Source organism: Augochlora pura, chromosome 6, assembly GCF_028453695.1.
Source record: "Augochlora pura isolate Apur16 chromosome 6, APUR_v2.2.1, whole genome shotgun sequence".
In the NCBI taxonomy this organism is placed as follows: domain Eukaryota; kingdom Metazoa; phylum Arthropoda; class Insecta; order Hymenoptera; family Halictidae; genus Augochlora; species Augochlora pura.
The window spans coordinates 15271242-15285016 of record NC_135777.1 but is presented as its reverse complement, the minus strand read 5'-3'; the positions used below and the strand labels follow the sequence as shown (position 1 = coordinate 15285016).

Here is a 13775-nt window from a genome sequence, read left to right as displayed (position 1 = left end):
AAAAGCGTTCCGAACTTCGACTTTGTGATACAATAATTTCTTATCTGGAGCATCGCTGCTGTCGTTACCGGCGACGTCATAATAGCGGGTCGACGTCACGCGGCAACCCGCTTTTCTCGCGAAAGCAGCGTTTTCGAGGGGATTTAGATTAAAGTTTACGAATATTTTTTTGGCCCACAGAATAATGGGAAACGAGTGCGAACGTTCGCTGTCGAATTGTACGCAGACTCGAAATTCGAACGCGATGTCGCGATAGGGATCGCGTGATCACGTGATATTAAACTTTTACCGTACTTTGACGAGTGCGACTCGCGATGGTAATTAGTAGTAATAAATTATTAAATATGGATGTTATTCTGTTCTTTAAAATTGGAATAAAATTCCAATCCCTTGTTATTAAAATTTAAGTATTCGAGAAAATTCAGGCACGGAATAAATGTTAATGTTCTGTCCCTTCTAAGAAATTATGTCAACTGAAAAATTTCTAATCGCAATAATTGCGAGGAAAATGGTACGGCAAGGAGTTAAAGCGTCGTGATATTAAAAGTATCGCTCTCGTCGTTCGTGGAAACCGGGATCGATGCGGTTTTAAAAGATCGTAGCTGGTCCCTAGCTGGAGATATTTGTCGTGACCGAGTTTATGCAAAGATTTCCGCGGAAGGAGGCGTAGAGCCAGGGGTCGTGTCGATGTTATGAGGCAACTCTAATCCAGCATGATCGCTTTACGATGATTTAGCGATCGAGAGCCGTGCTCCGAAGTATTCGATGACGAAGCATTTTCTCGCCATTGTGCCGGGATTTATTGGACGACCCGTGCACGCCGTAATAGCGAGAATAACAATAAAAAATGATTGCGAGCACCAGATAGTCGTAACAAATCTGTCGACGAAAAACAGTTTGCCCGTTGCGTTACCGTGTTCGATGGGATTCCCGGTTTTACTTTTTCATTTCTGGTTTCGAATTAGAAGTAACAGCTTTCGAGACTTTTCTGCCGTTATGGTAACAACCGTTCTGCATTTTTCCTCCGCGAACGCTGTTTTCAATAGCGCGCCTCGGATTTCCGTTCTCCCCCCCGCGCGACCACGCCGCGTTTCGCGGTGCTGGAACACGTAAGCCGAGAGCTTCGAGCACAGACACAGGAATCGCAGTAAAAGATTACGATTATTAACCTAAACGGATTTTATGCATTTCTGAGGAACATGAGTAAATGTAGTTTTAAAGAGATGAAAAGCGTGCTTTCGATCTGCTGTATTATGATCAGATTGTATATGTTATGCAGGATAAATATGCGGAATCAATAAGATATTTATGCTCGAAAAATATGCAAATTATGTAAAATATGAAAATTATTCACGAAGATATGTAAATAGACACGGTGTTAAGTATATATGATATTAAGTGTTTTTACTTTCTTTTTATTATGAGCTTTCAAATCTCGGACGAGACTCATTTGTTATACGATGTGCTTAATCCTAAACGCTAATTATTAATTCATGTGTTATTTATACATTTATATCATGTGCTTTCAAGGATTGCAGAATCCATGCGTACGCTTCAATATTGGATTTAACAAGCAAAACAAACATGGTAGTTGGTAGTAGCAATTTTAATTTACTAAGTTGCTAATATAATTTTAATCTTTGAGATTCGCAGAGAGACTATTTAAAGGATGAGCACACATTTTACAATTATTCTGATGTATTATGCTTCGAATTACAGTACATTATAAACATTCATTTTAAATTTTATGACGTAACAGTAAATTCTCCCGAAATGTCCGTTCAAATTTTAAACAAAAATGGACAATCTTCAAAAGAGGAGATACGATTATTCGAGCCTCGTGATTCGTTTTAACCCCTTGCCTTACTATTTTCTTCATAGTTACAAGGATGAGCACTTTTTCTACTGTAATAATTTCTTAAAGAAAAAAGGAAAAATATTTATTGCATTTGTCTACATTAATTTGAATGGTTAAATACTGATGAGAAGAGAACAGAATTTTATTCCGGGTTAAAAGAATGGAATAACATTTATACTTGACAAGATATTAATAGAAATTTATAATTAAATTAATAAAAATTAATAATTACCGATTATCAACAACGATAAAACCGAGGTGCAAGATGCAAACGATCCCACCTCCTTTTCCAAATTGTCAATTTCTGTTCACAAAGTGAGAAACAATTGAAAATTTACTGTAGTTGGTGGCGCTTGCCGGGAAAAATTAGTTGGTACTTTTTCGTCCGCGAAGGAAAGAAGTCGTTTCTAAATGACTTGTGTTTCTTGCAACAGACGCGGTCTACTGAACACTGTTAAAAGACACGGAAATGTAAAGAAAGTAGTTACGAGGATCCAAAATTCAATCTGAAGATTTACGGTCATAGCTTTATGGTCGCACGAAAATTTACGATTAACTGCGCTATTATCTAGATCACAAGGTACAATTCAATCGATCACTTGCATGAAATCGACGAACAATAAATCGTTTTATCGTCTCTAAAGTGGGTCAACCGTTTTTGCGATTACGATTATGATCCGTTGATGTAGACCCTGAATGTCTCCATAAGAATCGGATCTGTATTTTCTGGACTAAAAATGCTAGCGTATTTTCCGGCGAATTTAATACTAGCGTTAAAATGCAAACAATTGCCTTTGGTTTACTATATAAGTTCATTTGTGAACTGTTTATTTCATTCTCCGATTCCTCGGCATTCGCTATAAATTATGCTTTCGCATTTTTGTAGAAATAGATGTATACCCGTTTATACAAATAAACGACTAAATAATTTAAAAAGGGAACGATTCTATGCATTTCCAAGCATCGCGCGGTAGAATAAAACTGGGTTAATTGAAAACATTTGAAAGTAGAAGCATCGTAAGGCTTTCCACCGAACCGGGCGCATCGCGACCGTATCCGAGCCAAATTCAAAATGCAGAAGAAAAATTGAAAATGTAAAGCCGGAATGCGGTTCGCAGTGGGGAGGGGGGAAATGTATCGCGGGCGAAGTGGCGCGCGAGCACGCTTTCATTTCCGTCCGATCCAAATGCGTCCGACGTTAGCCGGAGAAACAAAGGAGGCGATGCGGCGGCGTTGCGCGAGAATGCAGCACGAAATAAAGGGAACGATCTGTCCGCGGGATCAGAAATAGAGTTTCGCGGTGGCCGGGAGCCGGTCGAAGGACAGGGTCGCTCATAAGAGGGCCCGGGGAGCGCGGAGGAACCGCGCGGCAATCGGGAATCGCGACGGCGATACGATCTTCTTCTGGTTCTCCGGGCGTATCGGGGTGGTCGTGGCCGAGGCCGGGAGAATAAGATTTCATCGTGTAGGACGAGGGTGGCCATCTACGTCGAGGTGTAAGGTGTCCCGGCAGATCTCCTCGGCTCACGCAACATCAGTCGGCCGCGCAACTCTTTCGACCGCACGGAAGATGGAAACCGGCTACGTGCGCACCTTTTCCGCGGTGTTTTAGACTTTTTAAACTGACAGGTGTCTGCCCGCCATGTGAAATAGGTAACGAACACCTCGGGGGTCTTCGGCCTCTCCGTGCATCAGCCTGCGGTCTTTAGCCTCTCCATTTCTTGGAAAGATGAGACCGTGATATGTCGATTGAGGTGGATGTTTGAATCACGAGAGTTCAGACGGGATTTTCGTTTCCAGCGGACTGTGAATTCTATCCACTTGCGTTTACAGAGTGGTCTTTTATGCAACTTTAACTTGATCGTCTGATAATTTACTAATATGCCTTCAAGGTTCCTTAATTGCTTAATTAGCTGGATTTCGTTCTTAACATTAGATTTACGGAGCGCGTTAGAAGCAACTACTTTATAGTAGTTTATAAAAATAGCAAAGGGACATTTATTTTGTTATTTAAAGAATATTATCGTTTTCGCAAGTAACAGATATATTGTATAAACAATCCACAAATATCTGTCTGAATAAATATGAATTAAAAAATTACTGCCAATAATCTCCCTGGTGGAGCGAGACTGACGACAGATGAAACTCTACTTTCGATTTCTATAACATTGACATGTGATAAATTATGTATAGTACAAGGAGGTAATTTAGAGTCGTTCATTCGCTTTCAATGGCATTCTCCCTGCAGCAGACAAACAGTTGTGTATAAAATGAAACAATGGAGTAATACCTGACTGCCTCAGCCTCCTTTTATCCTGACGACACATTCTCTAGATCAAGAAGACCATACGCGAGTCACTGTAATTCACAAATTGCTCGAACCACAATGGAACATTCGAAGCGGTCGCGAAAGAAAAGACGTACCCAGCTTCCACAACGAATGACAACGCAAACAACTACACTTTGAATACTAGTCACCTGCGACAGATAAGCACCTGCGGACGCGCAGTCAAACAATAAAGTAAACGCCCTAGCTTCCTGTAGAGATAAGCCCCCGATTACAACGGGCAAGCTTAACTTTGCGTTCGAGCGAGATAAAACATTCAAGAAAACCGGAAGGAAAGTCGGAGATGTCGTGGGATTCGAAAACAAGGGAGAGGACGAACCGATAAAAGGCGAAGAAGATGGCGAAGATAGCAGAAGCGTCCGTTTTCCGCGGGCATCGTGCAATGGTATATATACGTCGTTCGCGTGCAGAGAAACGCGGCGTGTCCGTGGACGATGCTCCGGGTTTTCCCAGTCGGCGGGAGAAGGACGAGTAAAGGGTTCCGAGGGACCGTATGCCGTCTTCCTTCCACCATGGAGGGCGACGACGATGGGCGCGTGCTCGACGTAGTAGGATGCCGGTCCTTTCTGCGTTGGTTGCGCGCGTGTGTGTCCCTTTTCCGTCTGTGTGTCCGTTGCGCTCTCTCTCCCTCTGTGTGTCGGTGCTGCCGCCGTTGGTGGGGGAAGGAACGATTGGTGGACGCAGCGTCGAGTTAGATGCTGAGGAGATCCGAAGCGTCAGTTGCGCGGTGGCCGCCGTACCGAGTGCTACGGTGTTCTCGGTGTCGTACCCTGCCGGCCTGTGCCATACGGTTCAGTCTCCTCTCTCTTGCACCCAGCGAGCTGTGTCGATCATTTCCTCGCGTTCCAAGTTCTTTCCCCTGACCGATGGGATTTCGGTGAACGGACACGGCGACCCTTGGTCAGTGTCCATCCAGCCCGCGGATAGGGAACTGTGCGTTAGACATTTCGTGGAGAATTAAACCAGTCGGCGAACGGTATATCGTGATATAGCAGGAGCGCTTTCGGAGCAGCTCTTCAGGATTACTCGATCAATTTGGAGGAGCTTAGAAAACAAGGGACGAAGCTCTGGCCTTCCCAGAAACTCGAATTCGTTTGGTAAAAAGCTGAGTAGTCGGTCCCGTGGCCGGGTGTCCGGAGCCGGGCCAGAACGGAGTCGTGTGAAGTGTGAACCTCGGAGTGCGAGTCGCCGGTAAGAGCCGAGGAGCCGGGGCTCCTTAAACCCCGAGTTGTCGGAAGTCGGGATTCCAGCATATGATTGGATCTTAGCGGAGACAGGTGCCGCGGGAAGTTTCGCGTATCGATTGCACCGGGGCCACACATGACAGTCGGTCGGAGTAAATATTGGAGGGCGTATACGTGCGACCATAGCGTGCGTTAGTGAATCATCGTCGGTGGTGGTTTTCGTGTGATGGTCAGGAGGTGGGTGGCCCAGGGAAGAAGAAGGCACCACCGAGTACGCTAAAGATGCGTGGCCTGGTCGGTCCCCCGGCCCGACCCATGGTGGGCCGACACCGTGGCCCGGTGTCGACGCTGACGTTGGCCTGCTACTACTGTCTCCTGATCCCGGTATGCCACGTGCTCGCGGTGACCAGCGAACTGCCGCCCAGGCTCGACCTGCCGGAGCACTGCTCGTGGGAGTCGCGACAGGACGGCGCGGTCACCTGCGTGCACCAGTCCGTGGGTGGCGAGAACTTGAAGACAAACTTCTCACAGGCGACCAGCGAGTACGTGACCTCGATGAACGTTGTCTGCGAGAACACCGACGCCCCGGACGCGGACGTGCTGAACGTCGACGGGTTCGTGCAGCTCTGGAGGCTGAGATCGCTGAGACTGACAGGGTGCAAGCTGGTCCACTGGCCGGCGAAAGTGCTCAGCGGTCTGCGAGACCTACGGAATTTAACGGTGCGCAGCCTGAACGGCCGGAAGGGCAAGTACAGCCTGGAGCTGGAGAGCGGCGCGTTCGACGCGGTCCCGCAGATCGAGAAGATCGATCTCTCGTGGAACAACATCTGGCAGATCCCGGAGCACTTGTTCTGCCCGCTGTCCAACCTGCTCACGCTGAACGTCTCCTGGAACATGCTGAAGGACATCTCCGAGCTTGGGTTCAGGGACATGGCCGAGAAACATCCTCGGCGACCAACGGACTCCACCGCGTCGCCGTTCCCGTGCTCGTTGGACGTGCAATCGCTGGACGTGTCCAATAATCAAATCTCCGTGTTGCCCGCGTACGGTTTTTCGTCGCTGAAGCGGCTGAAGGTGCTGAACATGTCGAACAACGCAATCGCGATGGTGGCGGACAAGGCTCTTCAGGGGCTCCGCTCCTTGGAAACGTTCGATCTGTCGGGGAATCGAATCGTCGCGTTGCCGATGGAAATGTTTCGGGAAGCGGCGAAGTCGTTGAAGGAGCTACGGCTGCAGAACAATTCGATCAGTGCCCTGTCACCCGGACTGGTGGCGGACATGAACCAGCTGGTGGCGCTAGACCTGTCGCGGAACGCGTTGACCAGCTCCTGGCTGAACTCCGCGACGTTTTCCGGGCTCATTCGATTGGTCCTTCTGAACCTGTCTCATAATCGGATCAGCAAGTTAGACCCGGCGTTGTTCAAAGACCTGTACACCCTTCAGATACTGAACCTTCAGTACAACGAGATCGAGACGATTCCGGCGGACACGTTCGCGCCGATGAGTAATCTGCACACGCTAGATTTAGCGTACAATCGATTATCTTATCTGGACGCGTACTCCCTGAACGGCCTGTTCGCGCTCTCCCTTCTCTCCCTGGACTCTAATCAGCTCGAAGGAATCCACCCGGATGCCTTTAGGAATTGTTCCAGTATGCAGGACCTGAATCTGTCCGGGAACAATCTGGACAGCATACCGGTCGCCCTCAAAGACATGACGTTGTTGCGGACGCTGGACCTCGGCGAGAATCAGATCAGAAGCCTGAACCGGCCAGGTTTCCGCGGTATGTCGAGCCTCTATGGATTAAGGATGATCGGGAACGAGATCGCGAACGTGACCGCCGAGGATTTCGCGGAGTTGCCCGCGCTGCAGATCTTGAATTTGGCACGGAACAAGATCGACACGGTCGAGGACGGTACGTTCGCGGCGAACCGGGCCTTGCAGGCGATCCGGCTCGACTCGAATCTCTTGGAGGACGTGTCCGGCGTGTTTGCGGGCTCGCCCGGACTGCTCTGGCTGAACATGTCCGACAATCTGATCGTGCACTTCGATTACGGTTTCCTGCCGGAGAAATTACAGTGGATGGATCTCCATAAAAATCTGATTATGGATCTCGGCGTCGCGCCACAGGGGATGAGATTACAGACGCTCGACGTGTCGTTCAACCGGCTAACGAGGATCCACTCGCGGTCGATACCGGACTCGATCGAGCTTCTGTTCGTCAACGACAATCTGATACAGACCGTCGAGCCGCAGACGTTTTTCGACAAGAAGAACCTGACCAGGGTGGACCTTTACGCGAACCAGATCGTCAAGATGAATCTATCCGCGTTTCAGCTGACCCAGGTGCCGGCCCACAGGCAACTGCCGGAGTTTTACATCGGCGGGAACCCGTTCATCTGCGACTGCACCACCGAGTGGCTGCAGAGGATCAACTCGCTGCCGTTGAGGCAGCACCCGAGGGTGATGGACTTGGAGTCGGTCTACTGCCGGCTACCATACGACCGGCACAAATCGTTCATACCGTTGCTCGAGGCGAAACCGTCCCAGTTCCTCTGCACGTACAAGGCGCACTGCTTCGCGCTATGTCATTGCTGCGACTTCGACGCCTGCGACTGCGAGATGACCTGCCCGACCAACTGTACCTGCTACCACGACCAATCCTGGTCGGCGAACGTGGTCGACTGCTCCAACTCTGGCTACAAGACCTTGCCGGGACGACTGCCCATGGACGCGACCGAGGTCTACCTGGACGGCAACAACTTCGGCGAGCTGAACTCCCACTCGTTCATCGGCCGCAAGAACCTGCAAATCCTGTACGCGAACGACAGCAACATCATCGCGATTCGCAATCACACGTTCAGCGGTCTGAAACGGCTGGTGGTGCTCCACCTGGAGAACAACAAGATCAGCGTGCTGAACGGCGTCGAGCTGATGCCGCTCGAGAACCTGAAGGAGCTCTACTTGCAGAACAATCTGCTGACGTACATCGACAACGGTACGTTCGTACCTCTGCGGCAGCTGGAGGTGCTGCGGTTGGAGAACAACCGGCTGGGCACTTTCGCCGTGTGGCAGCTCGGCCAGAACCCGTACCTGGTGGACATCGGGCTGTCCAGCAACCCCTGGGGCTGCGAGTGCTCGTATCTGGACCGGGTGCGCGAGTGGATGTCCCGTAACCGGGCGAAGATCAGCGACTGGAGGAGCGTCACCTGTTCCCTCGGCATGCCTATCACCCTGCCGGCGAACGGCTCGGCCATAAATTGCGCGGCGTTAACCGGCACGACCTCGGTGATCGAGACGCGGCCGCTCGAGGCTTATCTGCCGCTACTGCTGGCCACCGCGGTGCTGATATTCGCGATGGTGGCGCTGGTCTGCGGCGCGTTCAAGCACCGTCGTGCCCTGAGGACATGGGCGGCGAGCAGATGCGGCCTGAGGGCCTGCTACAAGACGGCTGCGTTCGAGGACCAGGAGAAACCTTTCGACGCCTACATCTCCTACTCGGCGGTCGACGAGGCGTTCGTCTCCACGATCCTCGTGCCGAAACTCGAGACCTCGTACCGGCTGTGCCTGCACTATCGGGACCTAGGAGCCGGCAGCAACGTCGCGGACGCGGTCACCGAGGCCGCGGACTCCTCCAGGCGCACCATCCTCGTGCTGTCCAAGAACTTTCTGCACGGCGAGTGGGCCAGGTTCGAGTTTAAAGCAGCGCTCAGGGACGCTCTGAAAGGGAAGGGACGCTCGGTGATCCTGCTCCTGGTGGGCGGTGTGTGCCCCCGGGATCTCGACGCCGATCTCAACAAGAGGATCTCCTCGCACACCGTGCTGGTGTGGGGGGACAAGTTGTTTTGGCAGAAGTTAAGGTTCGCCATGCCGGACGTGTCCCCTATACCCGTTCTCGAGAGACCGCTGCCGTTGCCGCCGCCGCCGCCGCCCCCGGCGCAGCATCAATGGACGTAGAACAGCCATTATTTAGGTAAGAGCCATTACTCGATCTTCCTACGCTTCTGTCCCTTTAACGGTGGACGACCCCGCGCCCGTGCCCCAAACGTCTTTCCCTGTTCAGGGAAATGCCGGACAGCCTGGAGAAACCCGCCTGTCCACTTCAGAGTTTACATAGATGCTTCGAAAGACTCTCGCGTTCCCTATCCAGTCGAAAACGGAGTCGACAAATTTCACTCTCCGATAGCAGTGCAGTACTCCCTCCCAATAGTTTGCTTTTCAATAGTATTCGAACGGCTTCCACGCGACTCTAAGCAAGCATGCTCCAGTTTGTATGTATGTTAACCCTTTGCTCTACGATTTCTTTCACAGCTACGTTAATTGGATCTTGTTTGTTGCTAAGAAATTCTTAGATCATTTGTATTTGCTCGACGAAAAGCTTTGCTTCAGTGTTAAAATATTGACGAATGACGCGAGTAACACACGTATTAGCAGACCATGTTCCAAAATTTTGTAATGAATGTAACGCGATATTATAGAGCAAAGTGTTAAAAGCGACTCTTTTGGTAGTTCGTGCAATGTATTCAAAACAGTTGTATACTTATTTTATTGTAGAGATAAGTAGGTGGTAAGCAGACGACTGTATGTTTTCGCTCATTTCGCTTCCCGCGTATCGAGAAGTATTGACTGGAGTATTTTGCTATTGGGAGGGAGTACTACATAAAGTTTTACCTAAAGGAGAAACGAGACCAAGGATGACAGTATTGTCGCAGGATATACTCCCAAACGTATAGATAGTCTTGCTCTGAATTAAACACGCACGCGATATAGCTTTCGGTAAAAATGCTGGCAGCCGAAAAAGCGAGATCCAGGATCTGTATTGTATAATGGAGAGCAGCTACATAATTGAGAACAGCTCTATATCGATGAATCCATTGTGACTTTTACTGCTAGTTTCGACGGTATTCCGGGTACGATGGGAACCGCGGTCGGTCGTATGCGAGCGCGGCTGTTGAAACGTACATAATCTCAATGACCGACTATTTTGCAACACGGAATTACCGCGACCTGATCGTTTCCTAAGTTAAAATCACTCGTTGCTCGGGGTTCTAACGGGTTTACAGCAGCGCTTAAATGGTTCGATCCGTCCGTAAAGCCGACACCCGTTGCCCCGCGCGCACCTTCCTCCGTGACGTCGACGGTCCGAAATTATATATCATTTCCGACTGACAAACTAACGAGACTACTGTGCTAGCCATTGAACGGCCGGATCGGTCCGGGCCGGGCCGGGCCGGGCCTCGACCTACAAGCCCGATTTAACAGGCAGCGCATTTCGCGCCATTGTGATAGCTCCCGGTGAATGGGGTCATCTTCGGCGGGCGGGTTTTGCGGGAGCATATGGACGGTCGAAAGTGTTCCACGGGCCGGATTACCGGCGCGGAATTTGTCGGGACCCCAGGGCCCCTCGCACCCTCGGGGCACTGTTGTCGTGCCCGTTAAATTTGAAAACTCTATTGATCGGGAATCACCCCACGTGCGCAACGATTCTCACCCACTTACCAATTAAGTCGCTTTTATCGAATGGCTCCCTGCCAGCCCGTTAAGGAATATCGTCGCAATTGCATCGGGCGCGCGCCGAACTGCGCGACGATAGGAGACGAAACGGGACGAGACGCGGCACATTACCTTTTATCGATTATCGCGGGCCTCGTTGTCGTTCTTAATTCAATGGAAGCGCCCGCAACGCGACGCGTTCGCCACCGACAGCCTATTGACCGACGTCTAACGTTAACGTGCCCCCGTTTCGGTGCCTGCAAGCCTTTCAACCACCGTCAACGCGCCGGCACCGCGATAACAGGGCAATCTCGCCTGCTTTATTAAACCGATGCGCTCCCTTTCGCGTACACTTTTTTTTTTTTCGCAGAATCGTTACTCGGTTCCCAAGTACCGGCCTGATGAGATCGAACGGTCCATTCACCCCCCTGTTCCCCCGCGGAGAGTTCATTCGATACATCTGGACTACGTTTCGCGCCGTTTTCCGCTCGTCGGAAAATCTTTACCCTCGTATTTTGCATTCCAACACTTTCGGTATTGTCGGGGAGGTATGCAGCGACTGTGATGTCGTTGGTGCTATTGTGTGCAGGAGGTATCTCGTGTAAATAAGGTCTGTGCGATATTGTGGAATAGATATCTCTCGTATCTCGTTAAGGTACATAACCTATTTGCTAAACGTTTCGACGTTGGTAAATATCTCGGAGAAGAAAGATGACATTATACCCTTGTAAATACAGTTGGAGGGTAATCACTGCGTGGAAGTCTAAATCTGAAGTTTCTGTTTGATTAGATATATTATTTTCATAATGCAAATAATAATCAGAACGATCTAAACGGTGTTGCAATATGCATACACTGAGCTTGAAGTATCAAACTCCATGGAAAAGGGATGAAATAGAATTTCTTGATTTAGAAGCTAGTAAGAATAAATGAAATATTATCTTCAAAGAGAATAAGAAACGACGATGTATTATAAATTGGATGTCGTTACGTTAAGAAACATTTTAATTTATTAGAACCGACCTTTTTTCTTGATATTTTTCTATAAAGAACCTACGCAACTTCTTGCGTTGACATTTTTCATATATATTTTATACTCTTTCGGTGATATTTACAAATTCGCACAACAAAGATGGAAACTGGTAGTAGAAAGTTAAATAGATAGATCGAGTTTTCGAAGGTTCTAAACTAAAATACCCTCGTAAAATGGCAAGATGAACCCTGTTTTCTATTGATTCACGGGCTGCAATAATAATAACAGAGATGCAAACCACGACCAATCAATAAGATAAACTTTCATCCCACATAAAAAGAGTTTTGAAGCAGAACTACCCCTAACGCGGCAGGTTGCCCATTATGAGATCTGTTAATAACACCAGCCGACCGCCAATCAGTCCTCTTTCATCTGGCTCGGAAAGAGTCATCGTCCCGGGTGAATCGATTCTCTAAAACAATCGACGCAGGGGTGTCGCCCTTCGCATCAAGCGGGCTATCGCGACGCGCGCTTTGTCGCGGCGATACAAGAAAATTAGGAAAGTCAATTGGTCGTAACGGTCTCCCCCCACACAGATTTCTGCGACAACGTTCCTCGGTCACCCCGCGCGGCCCCGATTCTCTCTCCCTTTTCGTTCACGGATCGGATGGCCGTGGTTCCAGCCGGGGGCCCCGCGCGTTAACTTCTCGTGACAAGCTTCAGTTTCAGCTGTTCTCTCCGCGATGGTCACCGCCTCGTTTACCCAGGGGGGTGAATCTCGAAGGGCGGGCACACGGGCCGTTGTGCTCTCTCGGACCCTTTTTATCCACGGTACTGACGCATTCACGCCACAGGCGTTTCCATTAGCGGCTGATCCGCCGCGATAAGCCGCACCGATACGGGCCCTTGCCTTGCGACCTACGGATAACCCTCGATCCCGGCAGTCTTACGGGATTACGCAAAAAATATATTAGTCGAACAATGCGAATGGGACCGTGAATGGGAACAGCGAGCCATTGTCACGGGAAGATTGTCACGCCAGCGGCAGCCGAAGCTGTTGTCGCGCGGCGCCCTCCCTTCAACAGGGAAACTCTGATTTGCAAAAGCCACGCACTCTCGACGCACTTGGCAAACCGTGAAATAAACATCGGACCCTTTTCCAATATAACCTAGTACTTTTACGGTGGGTTATTTACGAACGATTTATTGTATATGCATGTGGTATCTTTTTACGTATACGAAAATTACATTAATTTAATTTTTACGCTTTCTTTTCACTTGAGAAATAAATGACGACCAATGTAGTTCATTAAATAGATTCATTCCAGCAAAATTAAAGAATGTGTACATGTTCCTTCATTTTATGAGATTCTAATATAACTTCGTACTGTTTGACGAGTTCATAAAGAAATTTCTAAGATGTTGAAATTACGAAGACTCTTTTATAGGAAACAATTGAATAAGTTTCTTAATCCAAGCATATATCACAATAAAAATGGCGGAGGTTTTAAATACCTTTGCTAGTACTATTTTTATAAAGCAACATACGTCATAATTGGGGCTCGGTGGTTCTACTGTTATATAAAGTCACATTGTATCGCATACGTATATCAGAACAGGGATAAACTTTTATTACAATCCAAACTGTGCAATTGCTATTAACGCACAATGACCCCCTCGATTAGTAGTCCGGTGACAATAGTAGCAATGGGAAGCTTTCGATGGGTTAAGTACCCGGAAGCTTCCGAACTTGCCGTGGGATTTATGGAAACTATCGCCGATGAGAAAAACATGGTGAAATACCGTCGAACGGAAGGAAGACCATGAGAATTCGACCACGCAATCCAAGTATGCCCCCGTGTCCCGAATATCCTGGAGGGCGATATCTATCCCGGAAAAGAGGCGAGAGCTAGGCGGTGG

General features: G+C 49.0%; 1 protein-coding gene across 1 annotated transcript in view; it reads left to right on the top strand.

Moving 5' to 3' along the window:
- The first annotated feature begins 5034 nt into the window (after positions 1-5034).
- Positions 5035-13775, top strand: part of Toll-6 (Toll-like receptor 6) — a 79516-nt gene continuing 70775 nt past the window's right edge. The window contains exon 1 of the mRNA XM_078182224.1: positions 5035-9362. Within this exon, the coding sequence (XP_078038350.1) occupies positions 5672-9346 (3675 nt within the window). The 5' untranslated portion in view covers positions 5035-5671 and the 3' untranslated portion in view covers positions 9347-9362. The remainder of the gene's footprint in view (positions 9363-13775) is intronic.